Source organism: Micromys minutus (assembly GCF_963924665.1).
Source record: "Micromys minutus genome assembly, chromosome: 1".
Taxonomy (NCBI): Eukaryota; Metazoa; Chordata; class Mammalia; order Rodentia; family Muridae; genus Micromys; species Micromys minutus.
Window position 1 is genome coordinate 164483472 of NC_137969.1, and position 26286 is coordinate 164509757.

Consider the following 26286-nt stretch of genomic DNA (forward strand, 5'->3'; position numbering starts at 1 on the left):
ATATTTTATTGCCTCAGGAAATTATGCAGAAGAAATTCTTTCAATATCATTAATTGATATTTTTTACTGTTTCCATGGAGGTTTTAAGAAAATGTTTACTTATTTATGTTTTATTTATTTTGCATCCTGACCACAGTTTCCCTTCCCTCCTCTTCTCCCCGTTCCTTCCCCACCCCCTTAAGTGTCTTCAAATCCACTTCCATCATTCTTGGGTAGGCCTTTTCAAGAGGGTTTATGTTTTGACAGTCTGTAATTATTAAAGCATTGTAACCACTAGATGTCACTGTAATTCTAGTAATGAAAAATTATCTCAGTACTTGAAATGGTTAATGCAATAACAGTTTCAGAAGAACTAGTTTAAAATCTTTATTTTGGTAAAACTGTTTGGTTAAATATTCGAATTATTGTCATGGCTTTGATATTTTCTTAGGTTCCATTAAATTAAAGAAAGTGCTCAATTTGATTTTCTTTTTTAAATATTTATTTTATATATATGGACTTTGGGTCTGCTTTATGTGTGTGCACCAAGTGCATGCCTAAGGCCAGAGAGGAATGAGATCCCTGGCAGTGGACTTACAGATGGGCATGAGCCACCGTGTGGGTGCTGGGAAATGAGACTGGGTCCTCTGTAAAGCATCTTAACTGAGCCATCTGTCCAGCACCTCAGTTTGATTCTTTTAAAGTGAAACAAAAATTGGACAGCTATTAAAGCATAAAATACTTTGAATGTATTTTCATCCTGCTAAATGATCTTAGTCTTACTCCTTCTCTCTCTTTAAACTATAAACTTATTCCTTGTGATCACCCTTAAAGGTTCAGCCTGGAGAAGGAAACAAAGCCTCCTTCAATGACATGCGTGCTTTGTCCGGTGGCGAGCGCTCTTTCTCCACGGTGTGCTTCATTCTTTCTCTGTGGTCCATTGCTGAATCACCTTTCAGATGCCTGGATGAGTTTGACGTCTACATGGTATTGTTGAATTTTAAGTTCTCTAACTTTTATTTGGTTGGAATAGTTGAAAGGAACAGGGCTTTTTTGTTTTGTTTTGTTTTCCCACATTAGTTTGTTAGTGCTTGGGAAGAGCTTGTAGTTCAGTTTTCTCCATGATTACTGTGTGGTCCTCCAGAGACCCTGTCCTACTTCAGCTTTTCTCTACCACCATGGGTGTCTTGAGTGTCTACCTGGCAGCTCTCCTTCTCACTTTTCCCTAGCTTATTATCAAATTTAAGACATAACCTTTTTCTTCTTAACTGAGGGCTTTTGCTGACTGGCTCCTTAAGTTATGGCCAAGCTTTCATTAAAAAAAAAAAAAAAGAAAGAAAGAAAAGAAAAGAAAGTAAAAGTAACAAAGATGCAATAGCATTTGACTTTAAAGATTTAAAAAAAAAAGTTTTGAAACCAAGGGTTGCTACAATTACTCCAATGGCTTCCGGTTTTATCCAGGTAGTAGAAGATTCACCACCTCACTGGACTACAGTGAGTCTCAGGTGACATTCTGTGTCCAACACGCGCCTTTACTAGTCATACTGTCGAGTGCTCTCTGGTACCAGAGCAGCACTCACTTATCAGATGGCACTCTTTCTTCATTGGAGCACCTGGCACCTGTCCCCTTTCCTTGGGGTGTGTTGTTTTGTTGTCTCTGCTCTTTCTGTTTTATTTTACAGTACCCCTTCTAGTCTGCCTTTCTGCCTCTAGTTCCAACCTTAGTGAGGGTTTGACGCTTTGTTTGCTGTTTTCAGTATTGTCATTTTCCTGTAGAAGTGATAGAACACACATCCTTCCATGCAGGCTTACTGACTTACTGATGGAGATCTCTGCTCCTTATCTTGTTTGCAGTCTAGACCCATGTGCCCACTACTCACTCCACCATCAGGAAACAGCCACATTCTGAGTTCAGTGTCTGAGACTGAGTGGGTCTTAGATCATCTTCCTTTTCTAAGTGTTAATGACAAGTCATCATTACCATCTTAGTCACCTAACCATATAAATTTGATTAACTTTTCCCTTTTATTTATAAGCTGCCTGGCTTTGCCTCTTCTTCTCAATGTTCTACCCTTTCCTCCCGTGTTCCTGCTGTGGCTCTGGTACCTCTGTCTCTTTACCTCCAACTGTGATAACCTCTTCCTAGACTCTCACGCTTGTGCCCTGCTGTTTCTGTAGCCCACCCCCCACATATTTTATGAGAGTGTTGATTTATAAAAATAGGCCTGATTGTGGTCACCTTTTTAGGACCCCTAGGTGGTTATATAAAGTATTTCATTTTGTAAGGTAACATGGAGATCCTTAATGCTGTAGTATCTGCCAAAAATGTTAGCTGTGCTAAGCTGTTTGTAACTTTCTAAGTGCCATGCCTCTGTCTAGTGTGCTTTCATGCCTTATGTATTGAACTGTGCTTATTTTTTGTGATGCCTTGTGACTGCTATACTTTCTAAATTCTGAAAAACTTGATAAGTTTGAAACTAGGCAAATTTTATATTTTTATCCTGAATAATGAACTATTCTTGTACTTAAAGATTCACTCTGTAGTAGCTGTGTCATTGGTGTAGTTTCATAGTGCTTTAATCGTTACTTCTGTCTGAGAGAGGAGACCATGGAAATGAACCAGGAGAATATTCAGTTAATTTCCCCTGATAGTTTCTGATATTATTTTTTTCCATAGATGAACTTCTTGGCATATGTAATGAATAAAACTCTAGAGGTGTGTTTTAGCCAAAGGATTGCTGCTTTTATAGAAATGGCTGGTGCAAAACCAATCCTAACTTTTATCTTTGTTCTTCAGGATATGGTTAATAGGAGAATTGCAATGGACATGATCCTGAAGATGGCAGATTCCCAACGCTTTAGACAGTTTATCTTGCTTACCCCTCAGAGCATGAGGTAACGTCTTAAAACTTTGTGTGAATACATGTGCACACCCACACGAATTTACTTGTGTATATTTTGATCATGTGTAGAAGTGACATACATAACATATCCGTCCAGGCACATACACAGCTCCAAAGCCACACCTCCCAGATGGAGGTGTTTGATTCTGCAGCTCTAGACCTTTGAGCCCTGCTACCCAGTATGCCATCCCGCAAACAGCCAGTATTCTGAGCTCAGAGTATCTGAGACTCGGTGGGACTTCCTTTCAAAGCATAACAAAGGGAAAGGGGAAAGAAGTCTTCTCTTTGGGAGATACACATGTACCACGTATTCACGCACACCCACAAGAATCTCAGAAAGTCAAAGCAGTTCTGAGTGTAAGTGGCATGGGACCTGCATAATTTTCGCTTTTGAATGCAACAGTGACAAGACTAATGGTGGGCAGTGGTCACTCTGTGTTCTTGATCAGCAGATTTAATGTTTTCTTTCCTGGATGCTTAAACTTTCATTCATGTCATTAGCCCTTCTTTAGGAAACAAATGGTCTACAATGTAATTTTGACTTGCTTGTATTTTGAATTTGCTCCTCTGTAGTTTTCTTGACTTAAAAAGTGATTTTAGGAAATTCTATGTAAATCAAAGAAATGGTTTAGGATCCCTTATTCCTTGTCCTTGGCTACTTAGAAACACTAGTCTCAGAAAGAGCTCTGCTCTGCTCTCCATCCTTTCCCGCTGAGGGTTGGTCCTCTGTTCTGAAGTAGCCCCAGAATCCTCTGCCTATTTGATATGGAATATCCAGACAACTCCAGACAAGAGTGTAAAATAGCTGACATATTTTAAAAAATGGTTTCTTTTCATCCACGTTGAAAACAGATAAGATGTAGAGAGAGGTTTTTGTTTTATTTTGTTTTGGTGGTGGGGTTTTGCTTTTCTTTTTAATTGTTCAGTTGCTCATATTGTTGGGAATTGAACCTAAGGTGAGTGAACTAGGGAACTGAACTAGTTGAGTGTTAAATGTGTAAGAACTTTGTTGGAAAACTGAGTGATTACTTTTGCTTCTTCTAGCTCACTTCCTTCAAGTAAACTGATTCGAATTCTTCGAATGTCTGACCCTGAAAGAGGGCAAACCACCTTGCCCTTCCGACCTGTGACTCAAGAGGAGGATGACAATGCAAGTTGACAGCTTAGTGCCTTGTCCTCGTACTGAGAGCTTACGAGGGGACAGTCTGGACTGGTGGGTGAAGTGAGAGGAGACGGAGGTACTCTGAAACAAAGAAGCTCCTTTAATATGACCCATTCATTGTGTAAATAAGCCTAGAAAACCAGCTGCTGCCAAGAGTTTAAAATTATGATTGCTTTTCCTTGTGAAAACCAATTTCATAATACTGGTTTTAAATCTTTTTATGTTTGTTTCTTTGGAGTTTCTGTGTTTTGTTTGTTTTTACCATCTACTTTTATAAATTTTTCAGGAGTAAAATTTTGTACATAATGCACATGTACATACACGTTCAGTTTGGGTTCATTTCTATAGTATTTTGTAAGAATTAAAATAAAAGTTTGAGCACCTGATGTTTAGTTTGCGTTTCCAGGTTGTTATAGTCTAGTTTTTAAATTTAACAAATGTCTGTGGAAAGAGCAATTCTTTCGTATGGGATAGGGGATGCAGTGAAAGAACTGGTTAGGCTGATCATACTGATGTCTGCGTGTTAGAGATCTGCATAAGATGGTGACGTTGGCACATTCTCTTCTTGCCATTGTTTTTAACCCTGTGGTACAACTGTCGATTTGGACAGTTTTTAAACGCTACACTACATTGTTGTAAGATGGTCTTCACTGGACACTTGGCCCTGAAGCACTGCCAGCTGTGACAGGAAGGAACATGCCAGGGCTGTGACACAGTTCCCAGTTTGATCTGTAGCATGGCGGCTAAGTTGTAAAAGCCCTCAATTTTTGGTGGTTCAGCCACTGGGGTGGTAGGTGCAAGATTACAAGTTTTAGGCCTGCCTGGGCTACAGAGTGAGTTCAAGGCCAGCCTGGACATTTTAGCCCATCTCAAAATGAAAGTGAAATTGAGGCCTGAAGATACAGCTTTGTGGTAGAGCAGGGCTGAGAGAGCCAGGAGGCGAGTGCCTGTTGTCAGAGCTAGTCCTGCGTGAACCAGAATCTGCACTTCATGTGAGTTGATATAAGACACATCCTAAATTTAGAGATCTTAAAACGTTTCTACAGTGATCAGTTTATTGTAAAAATTGGTGTTTGTAATTTTGTTTTCAAAGAAAACAGTGTTATTTGTGCCGGTGTTGTTTCATGCTAGGGCTAGAGCTAACCTTTAAACTTTCAGTAGCAGCAAGAAGCATTCCTTTTAGTACCAGCAATAAATTAGAGTACATATTTATGAACTTGAAAAGAAAGTATTTTAAGAAAAGTACTATTTTTAAAAGCAAGTATAATTCTATAGTTATTGATTAAAATTGAGTTTTGCTTTGGTGGGGAAGAGAATGTATTCTTAGTATACAATAGTTGCCAAAAATCTAAAAGCATATCTAATCTAAGAATATAGAAAGAAGAAACTATTGTTTTAAACGTTCTCCACCAACCATAAGCAGTATAACACATTTGTATCAGAACTATTTTAACATACACACATTTTTTTTTCAAATAAAAATGAAGTGAGACTTACCAGTGCATTGATTTTAATTAGCTAAGGAGTTTCAGTGTGTTGAGTTTTTGTGGTAGTTTTAAATGTGCTTCTACAGAATTAGAAATGAAGCCCTCAGATCCTGAGCATCTCCTGAAGACAATGCGTCATGGGAAATCAAACCCTCAGATCCTGAGCATCTCCTGCTGAAGACAGTGCATTGGTTTGGTGTCAGAAAGCTTTGGTTTCAATCATAAGTGATATCTTCATCTAATGTTCTAAGGAGTAATACTATTCATGGAAAACAAAAAAGCTATTGTTCTTTTAAAGTATGTGTAACTTCTAAAAATAAAACTTAAAATTTATATGTATTAAGGTTATGCTTTTGTGAACTGGGATAAGGAATTATAGAGTAAATTAGACCTCTTCATAAACAGTAATTTATTTATATATGTCATTCATGTCGCTCTAGAAGTTTCTAGAAGTCTAAGACAGGATTTAAAAATTGACCCAGTGTAATCATTTACAAAATGACAAGTGTAGTGAGTTTTAGTAAGCCAAAGTATAATTACTAAAAATAATAAGCAATTTATTTTACATATTTTCCAAGTGTCTATTTCTCCCACCCCTTTTGTGTAGGGGGTGCTGGCCCAATGATGTTCTGAGTGTTTGCATGTGGAGACAAGTGCTTAAAGTCTAAGAAACTGGCATGTGCCAGAAGTGCTGTAATGAAAAGTGACCCAGATGCCGTTCTGAAGCAAGGATGCCCACATCCTTGTTTCCCTCCCATTTTTTCCTGAGTACAAATCAGATGTAGGAATAAAGAGTAAGTGTTTATGATATTCTGAGACAGTGTTCCAGTCATATCAATAACTTTAAAATGTAGTAACTACATCTACACAGTTATTGTGTTCCTCTAGAGCACCCTGTGTTAAATATTTGGTGTTACCTGGTAGCAGTGGAGTCTCAGGAGGTCGAGAAGGAAGTTAGGTGTTCAGGTATAAGGTTGTATCCTTGATACTCCCATCTTGGTCCTTTCTGAAGTAACCCCTGGGATATCAAAGAAGGCAGAACCCTGGCTGCTGAGGTGTAACTGGGTTAGTGGAATAGTTCAGAGGGTTCAGTTAAATTGTTCCCATTTCCCTCTAGCAGATAGTACCTTCCACAGATGACCACCACAGTAAATCCTTCCCATGTTCCAGGACTTTGCTTTGTGGAGACCCTCCTTGCTCTCGGTAGAGTGTAACTAGTGGAACCTGGTAGAATTATGTTGTTTCCCAGGCCAGATCTGAGTAGGCAATGAAAAGTGAAACCTCCCTTGTTTCTGAGAACTCAATTTCCATGAGTCCACTGGACTGAACAGGATTGAGCTGCTTTTCTCAAGGTTACTCCAGGAAGAAGCTGGACTCACCCATATGGGGAAGCCTTAATACTGCTGGGGAAGGTATTGTACCCTCCACCCTACAGCTGTAGGAGATTCCAAGCCAGAATAACCCAAATGAGTTGTGGAATTAGGAACAAGAGATAATATGAAGACTTTTAAGACATTGGAATGTTTTGTTTATAGCTAAAAATATACTTTGGTACTCAAAAGTAAATGTTATGAAATAAAACTTAAGTGGGATACCTACTGTACAGGGTGGGAAATGTCACAAATCTGCCTTGGGGAAGAAACCTACCTAGTCTTACCAGACCTCTAGTGAGGAACACTGAATTGGAGGTGCCAAGATTAGCCATTGTACATAGTGGAAGTGAAGTAACACAACTCAGGATAACCTAGGTAACAGGAAATGCCACACAATAAACTAGAATATCTATACTGTATGAAAAACACTTTCTGGCCGTGCCTGGTGCCTGTAATAAGATGTGACAGCAACAAAATGAGGACAAGCAGTGACATCCGAGAAGACCAAGCTTGTGTCTCTTTCCTGTATGCCAGATGTTTACTGCTTTTCAAATTCAGAGGAAGTCTTAAGTGCTAAAACCAATCCCACACTGTCAGGCCTTACACATAAGGAACAAGATCTGGCTTCAGGGCCCCCAGAGGCCTAAGCTGGTACTGTAAGTTAGCTATTAATAAAATGACACTTCGGATTCAACTTCAAAAAGAAAAGAAAGTCAAGGGTGAGATAGTGCAGTTCTCTTGCTAGAGCATCAGGAAAATTTTAAGGTTCAAGACCTTTGTAGACAAACTGCTTTTTCTAAGAGTTTCTTGGGTCTTTATCCCTAAACAGGAAAAGTTTTGTTTCATATTAGTCTGACAGTACACTAATTTTGCTCTTCCAATGCGGTGCAGTTTATAAATTAAGTGCGTAGATCCCAAACCAGTGTCAGCGGGACACTTAAGTAAGACATGAGGTAGTAAAACGCTTGTTCCCATTCGTGTGTTTGGGTTGTCTATGATGGACTAGTAGTGAAACAACCTCCACATGCAACCACCCTTCACCTAATGTGACTCATGGGCTGCCTTCCACCTGTTCATATACTGTACTGTGTAGTAAGTTTTTGTCCATGTTGTATATACCCAATCTCTCCAGTAGGTATATAGAATGCCAACCTGAGGCATTTTCTGTGTTTCACTCACCTAATCTTGTAGTGATAGGCCAGTAGGTGGGCTCCACTACCTACACCACAAAGAGCCACCACCAATGTCCTGGGACATGTCCTTATAAGGTCCTATAGGTCCTTTCTGTGAGTGTTTTGTTGTTGGTTTGGCAATTTGGGGCTGGGGGTGTGGTGGATAACACAACCAGGAATAGAAATGCTAGCCCAGAGGACACACACAGCTTTTCTTCAGTGTTAACTGGGCCAGTCAGTTCACACTAATCATAAAGGACTAAAGAGCAAATCGAATTTTTGTTCACAGTGTCTACATTTTACTTATAAAAAGAACTAGTGGGCCCATGGAAGCTTTTAGTTCCCTAAGTTCCGGATACTTTCTCTCACTTTCTGTCACTCTGATCCTTTTGGGTGGTCTTACTTCAAAAACCACCGCCGTATTCCACCCCTATTCTTTGCTCTTATCTTGCTGTGTTTTTCTTCTGTCTCTTGGAGTTTGACATTCACAAGCATGTACAGTCTGTCTACACACAGTCAGCAAAGATTTGTTAGGAATGGTTTGCCAGAGTCTTGTGTAACCAGGTGTCTCTCCCGGTTTACCCATGCCACCCTTGCTGAGAGAAAACCCTACTGGGAGGTGGAGAATCTCAGACTTTGTCTGCCATGCTTCTTCACCATGCACAGGGGTTCAGAGTGCAAGGCTCTCTGTTCACTCATGGAGGTGTCTTCTTGGGGCAGAATTTTGGTGCCTTGATGTCTCATGAGTAAATAGTAAGCTTTGCTTAGCCACAATTTCTTGTGGATTGAATTAGGTGGATGGAATCATTATTCCCTGACTAGTGTCATTCAGTCCTAAGACAAAGAAAAATGGTTACAGGGGAAAAGATACACTCCATCAAAAGTGTTTTGGGTCAAAGAAAGAATGCTGCAGCATTTGATAGAAGTAAACATGGGCTCTACACGAAAGAAAAGTTGCATGTACGCGGTTGGTTTTTGGTTGTCACAGCAGCTGCCTGTGAAAGGCTAAAAAGCCAGTGTGCAATGCAAAACTTGAGCACTCCATCAGAGGAAACATGTGAAGTGCACGTATGAAGAGGCTGAACATGTCCAGGCATGGTCTGCAAATGCCAACCTGATTTAGAGTTCTGGGTGACACCCCCTCCCATCCCAAGGTCAGAAGGATCAGTTTTGTTCCATCATGAAAACAAAAAGCAGCATGATTTTTACTTTGGACTTACCCTGGACCCATCTTGCTCACTAAATGCACCTCCTCAGAGTCATATAGAACATAATGTATCGTTTGCACCAAAGTCACACTGAGATAAAGTTTATTGTCACATAATGAGCATTGTTTTCCAGAATGAACAAATCTCCTGTTTTCTTTAAATGTTACACGCCACATTAATTCGCCCTCTTTGGAGGAGGGGCTGGATGAGAAGTTGAAAAATGACTTTCCCCCCTTTCAGTCATTCTGCAAATTCCAAAGATGTATGTAAGGGTAGATTTTAAGTCATGGCAAGCTGACCCCTATTATGAACATTGAGCTGAAAATTGTAAATTAATAGGGAAGTAAATCAAATATTAGAAATTTATTTGGGACATCTATTGCCACCTTTCTGGAAGCCTTTAAAATGTCTTAACAGAAAGCAATACATTCCTATTATTATGTTTTTACTTTCAATAAATAATACCTTTGTGTCTATAGATATATAGATAGTTATACTTAATGAATAGTTTAGCAGGATTTTTAAGTTGTATACTGCATTCATCCAAAACAGCTCTTTCCAGATTGAGAGGTTACAAATGAGGTAAGAATGAAGGCAAACCCAAAAGGCATGCAAATGTAGTACATTTATATCCACTGATAATACAAGCTGTGTGTGGGCCAGACAGGGAGCCCAAGACTCCTCCTGTGTGTCTGTCCAGTACTATTTTACAGGAGAATGGTGACGCAGCCCATAATAAGTTACATTACTGTGGGGTTCTCAGTGCTACTGATATTATATAATCAAGGAGACACAAGCATTAGCAAAACATGTACAAGAAATCATAGAACTCTTTGCAGTACGCTTCTGCCCAGGCTTTGGAGGAAGATATATTTTTGATGAAATGATATTACACATCACATTGTGGCAGGTTGTCGGATTTGTGTTATAATATATGCTTTTAAAATTCATTAGCAAATGACATTCTCATGCACACAAGTGTTTCAAACACAAGAAGCAAGTCCATTTATAGGTAGTCCAAGCAATTGTGTGGTGTGGTGTGTGTGTGTATGTGTGTGTATGTGTGTGTGTGTGTGTGTGTGTGTTTGTGTGTATAGCTGCAGACTGAATGGAACATCAAGACTTCTGTGTAGTCCGTAGCATTGACATCAGCTCATTTCTGAATGTCGCACTGCAGGAGTAATACAATGGAAGGGTCGCTTTTTGCAGCTTCTTTGAATTCATCCAGTGTAATCTGGTCATCTTTATTCTTATCCATCTTGCTGAAAATCTTGTCCACTCGCTGTTCAGGCGTGAGGCCGTCCTCATTCATTTTCATCATGATCACAGTGCCCACCATTTTGTAGATAGCCTTGGGAAAAAAGACATGGTAGTCGACATTATAAGAAACCCAGGAACCCATTGCGCTTGCTCTCCCTTTCTCGCTTCTAATTAGATCCTGTTTATTCTCCCAAACTTAGTTTCTCTTTCCCTTAAGAGGTTCACTTCCCATGTTCTAAGTTCCCATGGCAACTGGTACTTCTTTCCCCAGTGGAATATAATACATACTTTATTATTGTACTAGCTAGTTTCTGTCAACTTAAGACATAAGCTAGAGTTACTTGAAAAGAGGAACATCCGTTGAGAAAATACCTCTTTCAGATTACCTGGATGATTTTTTTATTGATATTTATTATTGATGGGATGTATCTAGCACATGGGGCAGTGCCAACTCAACCCTGGGCAGGTGGTTTCTGGGTGGTCTAACAAAGCAGGCTGAGTAAACTATGATGAACAAGCCAGTAAGTAGCATTCCTCAGTAGCTCCCAGTCACTTCAGACCTCCAGGTTTCTGCTCTGCTTGAGTTTCTGCCTTGACCTTCCTTAACAATGGATGCATGAGGGGAAATAAAACATTTCTCCCCAAGTTGCTAATAGTTATGTTTTTAATCACCGAAATAGAAACCCTAAGGAAGACAATTACTGCAAATGCATTGTCTTCCTCACCAGAAAGTACATCCCAAGCACTAGAAAGTGCTTTTCTTCAGGACTTAGTACTGTATGCTTGTTGGAAAATAAAGCTTCAACAAATATTAGCTAAAAGAAACAAATCCATTTAATTTGATGGATTGACGGATATGGAGTGTTCTATACTGGCTGGTCCTGAAATTTTGTCTGTGGTGGCGTCTTCTGAGTTGCGATCCTTTAATGGAAATACTGCAGCCCCTTGAATGTGCAAAGGTGACGAGTCAAATAGGTCAAATGGTCAAATAGGCTGAAGCCAGATCTGGGGTGTAGACAGCCAGATTTCAGTGGGATCCTTTGAAGAGATCTACACATCTATGCTTTGAAGCACAGGACACCTTTCCTGGAAAGGTTTTTGTGTGTGCCACCGCCAAGTTTTGCATTTTTACATGGGTGCTAGGGATGGAACTTGGAGCCCCACACTTGTAAAGCGAGCTTTCAGCACTCCAGCCCAGACAGTCATTCCCAATCCGCTTTACTGATTCATCTTCATGTTTTTTTTTGTAAGCATTCCCATGCCTTAGGGCTCAGTGTTCTGAAGATGCCCCTTTCTACTTGTGCTCACACTGATTGTATGCCTTTGTTCATTTAAATGCACGAATGAGCCCTATCTTACAGGGGTTCTAACCAGCCAGAGTGGAAAGACCTCAGGGAATACCTGAAGCCATCAACAGAGACAGACTTTAGGATGGGCTCTGCAGTCAATAGCTCTCAAGGTCCTGAATAGAAACACTACCATACAAGTAATACTGTGTCACATTCACCATGTCCAGAAGCCAGGAAAAATGATCAAACATTCAAAAAGGAGGTTCTCTGCCCCAACCAAATGAAAAAATCCACCCACAAAACCTTGTGTGAGAGTGCACAGGATTGGGCTTGAGAGTAGGCTCAGCTGTTAAAGGCTGGGGTCACAACCAAAAGGACAAGGGGGGCTTCACAGGGCTTAAGGGAGAGGATGAGTTAGAAAAGAGGAGAAAGAAGTATCCTGTGGGTGAGGAAGGAAAGCTGCCATTGTCCAAGTAAGCCTGGTGTGACCCGGGGGACCTTAGTACTCCTGTAGCTCATCTAGACCTTAGAGTCAGACCTGATGCTCTCTAGTCAAATATAGTTTCATAGATAACCTGTGGCTAGGGCAGTAAAGACACTCTGTAACTCATGTCTGAACAAGACACCACATTGTCTAAGCCACAGGTAGGGACGCATCCCCACACCCTCTAAGACAGAGGTTCTTAATTTGTGGATTTGGGGGTCCCATAATATATATCCCAATATCAGATATTTATATTACAATTTGTAACAGCATAATTACAGTTATAAAGTAACAATTAAAATAATTTCATGGTTGAGGTCACTGCAACATGAGGAATTGTATTAAAGGGTTGCAGCATTAGGAAGGTTGAGAATCATTGTCCTAAGATAAATTATTGCCACTTTTTTTTTAAAAGCAACCACAGCTTTATCCTTATTACTGTTGCTCTTTTCAAAGGTGGGATTTGTCGAGGTAATGAATCATAGAAATAACTTCCTTCTCCATTGTGTGACAGCACCCAGTCCAGAGTGACCCCTGCTTCCTTGCACCCTTTCTGAATCACCCTACCAAATGTCCTACCCTCTGAGTACTGACAACCTATGTGATGATTAGGATTGACAATTTGGAAGGATGTAGAATCATCTAGGAGGCAAACTCTGGAGCATCCATGAGGGAGTTTCTAGTTGAGGTTAATTTGAGGTGCAAAGATCCACCTAAGCTGTGGGTGACACCTTTCCCTAGGATGGAGCTCTGTGCCAAAGCCAAAGAGAAAGCAAGCTGAGTGCTGGTACTCTTCCCTTTGCTTCAGGACTGGTGCAGTGTGACCAGCTGCTTTAAGCTTCTGCCTCCTGCCTCCTGTCCCTTGATGGATCCTTACAAACTGACCAAAGTAAACCTCTCCTCCTTTAAGAGGCTTTTGGCAGGTGTTTAGTCACAGCAGTGAGAAACCGAACACTGGAGTCATCTGAAAGGGGAAAACCTCAGTGGAGAAGATGCCCACTGTAAAGATTAAGCTGTAAGGCATTTTCTTAATTAGTGATTGATGGGGAGGGCCCAGTCCATGTGGTTTGGTCCTGGGTTCTATAAGAAATCAGACTAAGCAATCCATGAGGAGCAAGCCAGTAATCAGCACCCCTCCACTGTCTCTATATCAGCTCATGCTACCAGATTCCAGCTCTGTTTGACTTCCTTTGATATGATGGTCTACAGATGTGGGAGTGTAAGCTAAATTAGCCCTTCCCTCCTTGAGTTCCCTTGGTCTCATCACAGCAGTGGTAACCCTAACTAGTAGCCAGTGCACCTCTTTTCTGAATTTGCCTTGATTAATAATCAGCATGACTTATGCAACAGCAGGTATGTTTTTAGTGGTCTTTGGCTGAAGAGCATTAACAATGACTTGAAAAAAGTTTAGGGGGTAATGGGATTTGTTGTTAGTAGAGGAAATGTGGCAAGAGGTTGAAAAAGAAGAAACTTGGAAAAACCCACTGGGAAGCAAGCTTGGAGAGAGCCAAGTTACATGTGAAAAGGTACATGTGGTGGAACGAGAGGAAGATGAGAAAACAAGGGCCTGGCTTTAGAATCTTTACGGTGTAGCTAGCCTCATAAATAAGCGACCACAGATAGAGAACTAAGGTACTATTTAGTAGGCCCCATTGGAGAGCTCTTGTAGGCACTGAAGACACAGCAAAGCCAGAGGGGGGTAAGTGACTACATAATACCAAGAAAGAGGGCTTGCTATAAAAGCACCTAACTTCAGAGGCTGGCAGAGTAGGGCAGAGGGGTGGGTTAGGCGAAGGACTACTGACTGTCTAGGAAGGGGAGCGGTGGATGTGAGGAGTTCCTTGGGCTGTGGTCTTCTACCTCTGTTCCAGCCCCATCCTGCCCATGATAAAGAGCTTATTCCTCTCCCGGGCTTTAGTGGCTACTACAGGGATGGGCCAGCACACTAAGACCTTCCATTTTAACCAAAGATCTCAATACATCAATCAGTTCTGAGTGTTTGTTAGGTTCGTAGCACTGATTCAGGTTCTGGGATATAGCATTAAGCCTACAGAGTCCTTATCCATATAAGACCTGTGTCCTTTTATACAAAGGGTGATCTGGGGCAGTGTTAAATGTTACAAAAGGCCCCTTCTTGGTCAGGCTAGACTGCATAGGTGCATTTGGGAAGGGTTCCTGGAAGGTAGGCTTGGTGGGAGGTAAGATGTGTGTTGAGTCAAGTGCTATGGGGGAGGAGCCTAGGGTAGAAGGTGCATCCTGGGCCTAAAGAGGAGAGACTCCTGAGAGGCAGAACACTGTGAGGACTCCAAGGGGGTTGGCATCTCCAGAAGGCAGCACAAGAAATGGTGATTGGTGATCTAACCAGAACAGTAGGCAAAGGAATCATGGGTTCTTACCAACACAACTGGAAACACTCTGGATTCCGTTGAATCTTATGGGAGTGGAGTGGGGTTGCACTGGGTTCTGACTCAGTTCAAAATGGTATAAGGAAGGGTTTATGTTCAGCAGGGTCCAGCTAGAAAAGGAACTAGAGGCTGACCTGATAATAAGTACCCGTTGCTTCCAGAAAGCCCTTTTTTGTTGTTGTTGAAGGGCTTGTACTGAGTAAATGGCTACAACAGCAGCTTTGTGTTATAGGAATACCCTACTTTTGGCTCTGTGACTGTCCTGCCCTGTACAACAGTGGGGACACGGTGGGAGAAGCCAAAGCACGGTGTGTAACTAGTACGGTTCCCAGAGAGGATGGCTTCTGTGAGATCTTCCCTGCCCACTACCTCTAGAAGACCCACCTCGATAATCTCCAGCATCTCCACCCGGGTGATCTTGCCGTCACCGTCCAGATCGTACATGTTGAAAGCCCAGTTCAGTTTCTGCTCAAAGCTGCCTCTGGAGGTGATGGACAGGGCACAGATGAACTCTCGGAAGTCGATGGTGCCGTCACCGTTCTTGTCGAAGGTGCGGAAGGCATGCTGCGCGAACTTGGAGGCGTCTCCATAGGGGAAGAACTGCAAAGAACACACAGGTCACTGGTCAGGCGCGGGGGGGAGGGGGGGGAAGTACAGCTGCAGAGAGGCCCCGGGTAGGGTTAGCACCGAGAACGGGCAGAGGCTCGTTACAGTGTAGCATGGCTTCAGAGCATGGCTGGAGCCGGTGTGAGCTTTATATCTGTCAGCAGAATGCACTGGGCCAGTGACGATCAAGGGGAGGGAGGCAGAAGGGGAGGCCTTCTCTCCACTGTCCTTGACCATTTCCGGTGGAGATAATGTGGCTTCCGGATTGATGAGGTCCAGTCATTCAACACTTCCTTTTCTGTAGTCACCTCCAGGGCAGGACAGAGGCAGGTAGCAGGCCACAAGGGGTGATACAACATACATTTTTAGGTTCCTTTAGGGTGACCACACCACGGGATTCAGGGACCAGTTTTCTGCCTCTGTCTCTGGTGCCACGACACAGCTGTGTCACCTCCGTGGGTGAGATTCCAGTTTATTTTTTATTTTTATTTTATTTTTTTAAGCAGGGACATTTTCTTTGCAGAGCAGAGATTTTAAAAATCCATTAAAAATAGAACATGACTAGGCTTATTGTGAGAGACATAAAGGGCTTTTTACACAGAGCCAGCAGGCAACAGGCTGCGTGGGTGACAGAATGGACACAGGAACAGAGGAAAGGATGTCTGTGGTAAGGCTGAGACCTTGAGAGCCAGCTCACAGTGTTCCTGGTGTCCCCAAGACAGGATTCCAGGTGTGCCACCAAAAGCAGGAAGATCTGAGCGCTGACAGTCAAATACATGTATCTCGGGACCTCAAACAGAAACAGAACCAAACTGCACTGTCCAAAGCACGCATGGAAGGTCTGTTTGCGTTTTGGATGAATATATCATGAAATAAGAGTGATTGGCAGAGCACCAGGGTTCATTCCCGCTGTTCCTGCCCTGGGGTTTGCTGGAGCGGAGGAACATGTGAGCAGCCACTACTCAGATGGCCACAGTGTGCTCTCTTGAGCCCTTGGCCTCGCTGCTCTTGGGGCCATAGAAACAACTGTATCCTTATCTGCGAGGTTCTCGTACATGCTACCTGCCCACTTCTACCCGTTCCCAGAAGCACACTGGAAAGTAGATGATGAATTTCCACCCGCTCCATCCAGACAGCTCAGCAGGGAAAGGTACTTGCTGTTTGACACCAGTTTGATCCCAGGAGCTGGGGTGAAGAGGGGAGAGAGAACTGATTCCCAAAATTCCTCTGACCTCTACCTACATGCTCTGACACATGCTCTGTGTGCCCACATTCATATATACATCATGTATCACACACAGGCACATATAGATTAATCATCAAATAATTTTTTAAATTAGAAAAAGGAAAGTGGCCATAGAAATAAAATAGGCCTTTTCATATCAGGACTCTGCGTATGGCCTACACAGAATTATAGGGGCAAGAGAGACCAATACACACTGCGCCTAGAACAGTGGTTCTCAACCTGTGGGTCGGGACCCCTTTGGGGGTGGGTGTTGTAGAACAGCCCTTTCACAGGGGTTGCCTAAAACCAAAGGAAAACAGATGTATGTTATGATTCATAATAGTAGCATATGTACAGTTACTGAGCAAAAACAAAATCAATTTTATGATTGGAATCATTAAAACATGAGCACCTATGTTAAAGGGTCACAGCTGGGGGCTGAAGAGATGGCTCAGTTATTAAGAGCACTGGCTGCTCTTTCAGAGGATAAGGGTTCAAGTCCCAGAAACCACATAGCAGCTCACAAACTGTAAGTCCAATTCCAGGGACACTGACATCCTCACACAGACATACATGTAGGCAAACACCAATGCACATAAAAAAAAAAAAAAACCCTAAAGGGTCACACAGCATTAGGAAGCTTGAGGACCACCGGGTCTAGTAGCTGTCACTTCTTTATACTGTTCCTATTTCTATCATTGTGTAGCAAAAATCACCCCAGCATTTAGTGGCTTAAAAGAAGGGGCATTATTTCATTTTTCATTATCTCAGAATATACAAACTTCAAAGCCACTTCCTTATTATTTAATGGATTCTTTCCCTTCTTTCAATTTTTTTTTTTTTTTTTTTTTTTTTGAGACAGGGTCTCAACTGCAGCCCTGCTGACCTGGTAGTCACTATGTAGACCAGGTTTGCCTTGGAAACCCTCTGCTCCTGCCTCTCAACATCTGGGTTTACAGACTACACCCGGCCATCAACCTTAACTCTATGTGGTCCTGAAGGCCATTACCCTTTGTTTCCTTGCTCCCTAACTATATCCACTATACCCTGTTTCTCCTAACCTCTCTTTATCAGTACTTGGAACTCCAAGGTTTCTTTTTTGAGTACCATCCTGGATGTTGGGGGTGCAGAGACCCAACAGCTTGAAGTCCATGTGCACCTGGACCACAAAGTCATTGAGGAAATCATCTAGAGCCTGCCGTGGTCTTTTTTAAATGCCAAGAGCTGGAACATGGGCTGAACAGAGCTCAGGAGACCTTAGAAAGGGGTTCTTCAAGAAAGTAGCTTACTTTCTTGTGACCTGCTCTGTAGGATTCTCATTCTCATTCATCTCCCCTCTAGCCCAAGGGAGTTGAACATGAGGTCTGGATGCCAGGTTTACGTGTGGGAAGGAGGAAACGGATACCGGACACATTCTAACATGCATGCTTGCTCTTTGTGGGTCACGGGAAGGAGTGGAGGATGTTCCTTATAGGCAGGGATTGTTGCTGTGCTGTTCTGTTCGTAGGTGGGCCTGGTGCTTGAGATCTGGCCTTAGAATAGAGCAGAGCCAACCTTTCAAAGATTCCCCCGGTAACCCCTCAGGATGGTTTATGTAGCAGCTTTTATGCCACCGCCAGAGAACACTGGGTACTTTTTGTCCCCTTCCCTCTTATTTCTGGCAGGTGATATTTCCACTTTCTTAAGTGTCTCAGCATACTTTTAAGGTAAGAGATAGCTGACAGCTTTATCTAAAAATAGCTAGCTACTGTAGGTCAGTATATTAAAATTAATTTAGAACTGGAAATTCTTGAGAGAAAAAAAATGGATCACAGATTTGGGAATATAAAAGTTATAGGTGCCTTGAAAAGGGTCTATTTGCTGACTCTGGTGGCCTGTGCATTTGCTGTGGAAGAAGTTTTGGCTTGAGCGCTGTCACATGTCTAGAGGGACCATTTCCTCTGAAAACTCCTTCTGCTGTGTTCCAAGCTTTTCTTCTCAGAGAATAGCTCTGCTTTTGATGGCTTGGCTAATCCAAGATGGATCGTTATGGAAAATGGAACCACAGTCTCTTCAGTCTCTTCAAGAAGAAAGCAGGGCCTTGAACTTTAACCTATTTCTCTCAGTGAAGAATAGTGCCTAAGCACAGTTTCTTTCCTCCTAATATTATTCTTGACTTCTCCTCACTTCCATATATATACATGTGTACATATATATACGTGTATACATATATACACACATATATGTATATTGCTTCAACTTTTATACTAAATATTGATATAAAAGTTATTTTCATTGACTGAATTTTTTTGTTACTATTTTAAACAAAATAGCCACAGGGGTTCCCCTGTATCCTAGGCTGGCCTTGGATGCTTGATGTGTCTGCCTGCTTCCAACTAAGTGCTAGGACATCATATACAGGCATGCATCACACAAACTTTTGAAACACACACTGGGATTACACCCGTATGCCTGCGTAGGATACTATTGATACCTCATTTAATCCTTATAATAAAGCCTGGTATTATCAATTTTATTTTAGATTTGGGCAGAGGTGGTACACTCTAGAGGCAGAGACAGACAAATCTCTGTGAGTTCAAGACCTGCCTGGCCTACAGTCCAAGTTCCAGGACAGCCAAGGCTATATAGAGAAATCTTGTCTCAAGCCTCCTTCATCCACTTACCTATCTATCTATCTATCTATCTATCTATCTATCTATCTATCTATCTATCTATCTATCTATCTATCTATCTATTCATTCATTCTTCATTTTATGGATAAGTAGCCAAAGCTTGAAAGATTAGGGAGTTTGTACAAGATCTAGGCTGTAAGAAACAAGATTTGAACGGAAATCCACCCAACCACTTCTACCGCACCTTTTGGTTTTCATAATCGGGAGTCGGTTGAGGAAAGAAATAGAAATCCATGTTTGTTGAAGTGTTATATAATTCCTGGCGTCCATCATTCCCAAAGACTGGAATTCTCTGCTGTGTTTGGCGCCACCTGCTGGCAGTATGTATGCACTTCAGAGAAACGTTAAAATGCAAACCAGCATTATTTTTAAGACTGGTTCATTCTTTAATTTTAAAAACATTTTGTGAGCAGCTAGTATGTTTCAACCTTGTATTCACTGTTGGTAACACACATGGAAACAAAGCAAGCATCAATGATAGTGAAGGAATTTATGGTAGTTTGAATGAGAATGGCCCCAATAGGTTAATATATTCTGATACTTTGTCCCTAGATAGTAGAACTGGTTTGGGAAGAATTAGGCTTTGTTGGTAGATAATTCAAAAGCCCACGCCATTCCCAGTTGCTCTCTGCCTGGTGCTTGTGAGTCTAGGTGTGAACTCTCAGCTCCTGGTCCAGCACCAGGACTATCTGCCAAGTGCTTTGCTCCCTCCCTCCCCCAGCCACCACAATAGTCATGGGCTCACCCTCTGAAACTGTACACCCCAATAAACTCCTTCTTCTATAGGCTGCCTTGATCATGGTGTCTCATCACAGCAATAAAAAAGTAATTAAGAGAAGATACTAATTAAATTACTTCATAAATAAGTACAAGATACAAACTGTATATACATTCACAGACAAGGGCAGTAAAAAGAAAATTATTAGTTTTAAACTTTAGGAAAATGAGCAGTCACTTCCTCTCACCTACCACCAGGCTTAACTATCCCTTGATCTTCTGCATTGCCTAGAATTCCAGGATCACACTAATCTCCACTGTCCCTGACTGAGCTCCGCAGCCCTACCCCAGGGAGAGTAATACTCAGGAAAAGAGAGCCGGCCCTACAGAATGCCTGTCACCTTTGCTTCTCTCTCTGGTGGAAACAGGAGTCTTTGCAGAACCCATTCTGCTATACAGAAGAAGCTTTTCTTGAGATAGGGGTGGTCCCTGCATTTATTTGCAGGGTGTCTGCAGCAGTAAAGACTGAAAGGTTCATTACCTGTAAGAGGTGCCGAGGCCTTCAGCCTTTCTGTGGTGAATATAAGTGAGTCATGGCACTGGTTCTCCAGACAACCCAGTGTGGGCTCAGAAATGGTCTCAAAGCATGAAGCCTTCCATACAGGCTGCTGTCCCCCAGTCGGCTCTCCTCTGCACCTAGTTGCTGATGGAATATTTCTCACCCATCTGCAAGTTGTGTACAATTTAGAGAGCACGGTCGAGTGTGTGTGTGTGTGTGTGTGTGTGTGTGTGTGTGTGTGTGTGTGCTTCCTGCTTCTCTGTTATGAGATGTGCTGGTCTTTCTAGGAGATCCCTCTGCTGACCTGAAGTGGGAAGCACTGTATAAGCCAGACCATGGCCTGGCCTCCGCCATCCTACTGTGATGGCTGATGTGTTGTGGCAGGAACGTGTGACACCAAGGGCACTGCAGGGCTCTGCCATCTCCCCAGATCCTAACTGAAGACCCCATATACAGCCCTCAGACCACAGAACAGGATTCAGTAAGCCAGTCAGCCTGCAGCAAAGCTCAAGATGGAACCAAAGAAAAGAGACCTCTGGGTCACTGTGCTGCGCAGGGCCATGGAAGAGACCCACAGTCCACCCAACCACAGGGCTCAGTTGTTAGTAAGATGGCCTCCCACGGTCTATTCTGTTCTGTGAACTCAGTGCCTCAGAGTGAACTCAGATTTTTAGGACAGGGTGAGCAGTGCCTGCCACTGTGTTACATCTTAACCTCTTGTTCTTAACATCCACACACCTATGAACACAGGCATAGTAACAGCTTGTACTGAGTAGTTTTAGGTCAACCTGATAAATGCTAATTGAGAACCTCAATTAAGAAAATGCTTCCATAAATTTGGGCTGTAGGCAAGCCTGTAGGGCATTTTCTTTCTTTTCTTTTCTTTTCTTTTCTTTTCTATCTTCTTCCTTCCTTTCTTTTGTTATTTTTCTCTTTCTCCCACCCTTCATTCCACCTTCCCTTCCTTCCTTTCCTTTTGTCCTTACTTCCTTCTTTCCTCCCTTTCTTCTTCCTTCCTTCTTTCCTTTTTTCTTTCTTCCTCCTTTCCCTCCCTTTCTCTCTTCTTCCCTCCTACTCTCTTTCTTTTTCCTGTTTTTGTAGTCAGGGTTTCCTTGTGTAGCTCTGGTTGTTCTGAAGCTCAGTCTGTTGAGTAGACTGCAAGTTGACATAAAACACAAGCTAAAGTCATCTACGAGGAAGGAACCTTAACTGAGAAAATGTTTTCATAAGATGGGGCTGTAGGCAAGCTTATAGGGTATTTTCTTAATAAGTGGTTGATAGAAGAGAGCCTAGCCTATTGTGAGGGGTATCATCCCTGAGCTGGTGGACTTGGATTTTATAAGGAAGTAGGCTGAGGACACCATGATGAGCAAGCCAGTAAGCAGCACTTCTCCATGGCCTCTGCATCAGGTCCTAATGCTAGGATCCTACTGTATTTGAGCTCCTGCCCTATCTTCAGTGATGGAGTATGGATGTGGAAACATAAGTCAAATATTCAGTTTCTTCTCCAAGTTGATCTAGTTATGGTGTTTCACCATACAAATGACAACCCTAACACACTGCCTCAACAGTGGGGTCTTCTTTATTTACCTGACAGAAGGCATCTCTTGGTCTGAGCTCATATCCCCCACCCTGCTGTGGTTATCAGGACTCTTAAACTTCTGAATGAATCTGAATGAAGTGGGTTTGGACCCACCGGTTTGGGCAAGTGTTTAGCCATGGCTGACTCTGAGAGAGCCAGGCCCAAAGGAAATACTTTTCCTTTGCTGGCTCAGCTAGTTTTTTAGGAATTGGGTAGCTGCTATTCTAGATTGAGTCATTAGCATAAAGTTCACACCACTAAGGTGTTCAAGGAAGTATAAATAGACCTGTCAAGGTCTTCATGAAAGCTCTGGTTATCCTCAGCTTCAAAGTCTACTAGCGGAAGCCCCTCCTCCCCCAGCAGCCCTACAGACAGGACATGGACACCGTCTTTTGGGATCCTTGCCTCCTTGGCTGTATTGAACATCCAAGCTTCCTTCATGGCGCTCTTGTGTTCTCTTAGTCTGTTTCTTGCTTATCCTGTTGGGCTTGCCCACCTCCTATGGGATCCCTCAGAGGTTAGGGCTATGCTCAGTCCTTATCTAGGAGCTATGGCTCCTGTGTCTGGTTGGCCTGCTTCTCCTGTGACCTTTGGCAGTATGTGCTAATGACAGGGTCTCAAGTGTTTTTCCTCCAGCTTTATAAGCCACAGTTAGTGCTGGAATGTCTGGCTACCCTTTTGTTCCTGGGTGAGCAGGTGATGGGTACTGGAGTATGTTGTATTAACACTTCCTGGAAGACATGAACAAACACATATTAACCCTAGAGAAACCAAAGAATGACTTGTTAAAATGTATCTGGCTTATTAATAGAGACCAGGAGTTACAGAGTATGGAAGACCCGTACACTACCACAGCACTGCAAAGTCTCACCCCATTGTGCATGATAATCTCAGAAAGGCTGCAGTGTAGAGTCCCATTTGCAGTTAACTTTCTGTTTCCCGTGTATCCTAACATCTCCCAAGATCACTTGCACCTTAGGAGTAGGGAATAGGAGTGAATGATGTCTGGGAGCACAGTTTTGGGTCATGTGACCCACTCCCTTCCTTCCATTATGGAGTAAATATAGCTTCCTTACCATTCGCATAGACCTACCTACCCATTGTCTACTCTCTGGTTACTTCCATGATTGCCAGATCCAGGGTATCTTTATTCCCAGAGAGGACAGGCTAATTATGTGATGCCTGGAGGGATAAGCCATGTTATAAGAGACCTCAGCGTCCGTACACTGGGCTGCTGGTTGACAAGTCCTTGAGGCTAACCTGGTTTTTAGTTTTGGCCACCAGCTTTTCAATTTCATGACATCGAACCCAGGACATGACCCCAGTACTGTGGCCTCTCTGTTAACTTCACTGACATGGTATATTGTTAGCTCTCACCTCTCTCCCGCACATCCCCTTTCAGGTCTCCAACTGCTGTCTGAATCTTTACATCCAGTTTCTGAGTCCTTTTCCTGGTACTTCTGTTACTTCTTGAGGCTCCTGCTGTGCCCTCTGCCTGCAGCCCTACCCTGTGAATGTGTAATATTGTACGGCTACTGCCATTGTTTGAAAAGCTTCTTTCTATCCTGTGTCCACCCACCCTATTTCCAGTTTTCAGCTCTTGGGTCAGATCAACCTGCTGCAGTCACTTCCTGCAGTCCAGTCTTTGGGGACAGTTATTATAGCTGTGAAGTGTCCATAGGGCCGATGGCTTTTGTCCTCTGTGAGCTAAATAGAGCAGGGAATTTCTTTTTGGCACCACTTTAATCTTTGGTGCCTGGTACTAGGCTAGGCACACAGTAGGTCTTCAATGAGTAAGAAACAGCACAGCAAGTTAGCTCAGACAGGTGGCACCTCTTGCAACCCTACCCAATGGGTAATACAAGGGGAGACGTGTGTTCTGAATGCTCTGAAGTCAGCTGTGCTGAGGAAAGCCTACCGTTTGCCTCAAGCCTCATTGCCATTACTACTTTAGTTGATGATTCATAGGGGATGAATCATCCCAGAACAGCATGAGTGCTCTATCATGTGGGTGAGAGAGAGAGAGAGAGAGAGAGAGAGAGAGAGAGAGAGAGAGAGAGAGAGAGAGGAAAGGAAGGGAGGGAGGGAGAGACTGACTTAATTAGAGATGGTGAGTCCAAAACCAGTTTCCTGTTATGTGTTCATTCACTAGAGTCTAACAGGAGCCTGTTGGGGTCTGGCTCTAAGATGTACAGGCAAGAGTCTGGCTGGAGACTATGAAGGACAAGCCCTGGGGTCTGCCCTCCTGTAGTGGCCACTAAGTAAGCAGGGGTAGATTCAATCATGGCACAGCCCAAACACCTAAGCTTCCGGGAAGGTGGCTGGGGGGACAATCTCCCATCTCCACCCCAGAGGGCCACTCAGGTTACAAGTTCCTGGCTCTTTGTAACAACATACATTGTTTCCTTCTCTGGCATTGTGTTTATTGCAATATAATCTGCTTTTTTATTGTTATTGCAAATGACATTGGGTTTTTAGAAGAAAACTGATCTTGAAATAGGTTTCTAGGGAAGAGAGTTTGGTTCTTGGGTCAGTGGACACATGAACTAAATGGGATGATGGGTGCTCCAGAGAGGCTGGCTGGTAGTAAACCTGGACATAGGCACGTCCTGGTTTTTTCTCTTTTGGATTCCTACTATGGGGAAAGCAAAAATCGTCTTTTTTTTTTTGGTAAAGAAAGTTTTGTATTTTGTCCATTATTGTATCTTCTCTTCCTCTCAGAGTTAGGTCCAGCACATTACGTAGGTGCTTTCTATGTACTTGTAAGGATGCTATTGTTGTAGAAAAAAGGATATAGGGTTGAAGTGATAAGATGTCAAGGTGTGGCTTACCTCTCAGACTCCTGGTACCCTGGATGTAAAGGGAGGGATACATCAAAGAAGCTTCAGAATTCCTTTCAGTTATAATTTTTAAATGTATTTTTCTGCTTCTGAGTAAAATATAAAATAAACAGGTGGAAAACCAGACAGACAGACAATGGGTACAGCAGTATGTGCCTACAATTCCAGAACTCAGGGTGATTGAAAGTGTGAAAGCACACACTTCCAACGGATTGCTGTCTCCACCTTTCTATCTCTACTCTTCCTGTTGCTTTCTTTGAAAGTGTTAGAGACCCTGAAGTGCACTGTTGGCTACATGAACCAAATCAATTTTCTTTCCTACCATTCAATACATAATTTTCAGTGTAAATTGGGTCAATGACTTCTTGATTAGGGAAAGAGGATTCCTCCAGTCCTTTGTGTGATGATAATCTTGAATCACCAACGTGATTTGTTACAAAATAGGAGTCACAGCCTGGGAAACTGTCATGCAGTTTCATCGAGAGCCAGTGTGGTGTATTAGAAAGAGGGGTGTTTTGTTGCTCTTAGAACTGATTGATTCTGAAATTAGGCAGCAGGTGAGCACCCTTAAAGTGCCGGTGGAAGCTTGACTGTCACAGGGAGAGATGAAATTCAACCACTCACCTGGCTTTCTCTTTCATCGTTCTTCTCAAGTGGACAACATGGCAGAGTTTACCTGAGTATTGGTTTTCTTCCCGCCTTCTCCAGAACAAAGCGGTCTACTTACGATCAATTCATTTCATCCCACACCCAACTCATTTCACCGATCTCAGGGACCCTGATGAGAGTGCCCAGCCTTGCTGCCTCTTGGAATCCTACACGTTAGGTCACCAATGTAATCCAAGGGGACTGGTGACAGTAGTGACAACCCATGGTAAGGATATTCCAGTTGTGAAAGATGGATGGTTATGATAAGTGAACATATTCAGTCCTGTTGCAAGAATATACATAACACATGCCCTTTGTTGTTTAAAGGAAGGACTTGACCTACCAACTTTCACATGCTCTCCTAAACTCTGCCAACCATAACTGCCCTGTCTTCAACTTTTGGATTGTACAAATTCCACATAGTCTCATCTCCTCTAACACAGGTGTAGGATGAGGTTTGGTAACAGAAGGAAAGACAAAGACATCCTGTCATGTAAAGAAGTGAGGGTTGGGAAGACAGCTCAGTTGGCAAAGTGATTGTCGCGTCAGCCTGAGGACTTGAGTTTGGATCTCAGGACCTACATATTAAAAACATAGGCTAGGTGTTATGTGTCAAGTGAAGCGAGGTGACAGTGAAGGCAGGTGGGTCCCTGGGGATCACTGGCTAGCTAGCTAAGACGAGTTGGGGAGTTTCAGGCCAAGTAAAAGAACTTAT

At 42.7% G+C, this 26286-nt stretch overlaps 2 protein-coding genes across 3 annotated transcripts in view; one reads left to right on the plus strand and one right to left on the minus strand.

The window, feature by feature from the left end:
- Positions 1-4430, plus strand: part of SMC6 (structural maintenance of chromosomes 6) — a 55359-nt gene extending 50929 nt beyond the window's left edge. The window contains exons 25-27 of the mRNA XM_080925910.1: positions 814-966; positions 2777-2874; positions 3927-4430. Coding sequence (XP_080782036.1) covers positions 814-966; positions 2777-2874; positions 3927-4041 — 366 coding nt within the window. The 3' untranslated portion in view covers positions 4042-4430. The remainder of the gene's footprint in view (positions 1-813; positions 967-2776; positions 2875-3926) is intronic.
- Positions 4431-10437: 6007 nt separating this feature from the next.
- Positions 10438-26286, minus strand: part of VSNL1 (visinin like 1) — a gene marked incomplete at both ends in the record, with an annotated part of 52956 nt that continues 37107 nt past the window's right edge. Inside the window, 2 exons of one of the 2 annotated variants that reach the window (XM_080908831.1) lie at positions 10438-10635; positions 15107-15322. In XM_080908831.1, coding sequence (XP_080764957.1) covers positions 10438-10635; positions 15107-15322 — 414 coding nt within the window. The remainder of the gene's footprint in view (positions 10636-15106; positions 15323-26286) is intronic. The other variant, XM_080908832.1, reaches the window with a different exon arrangement.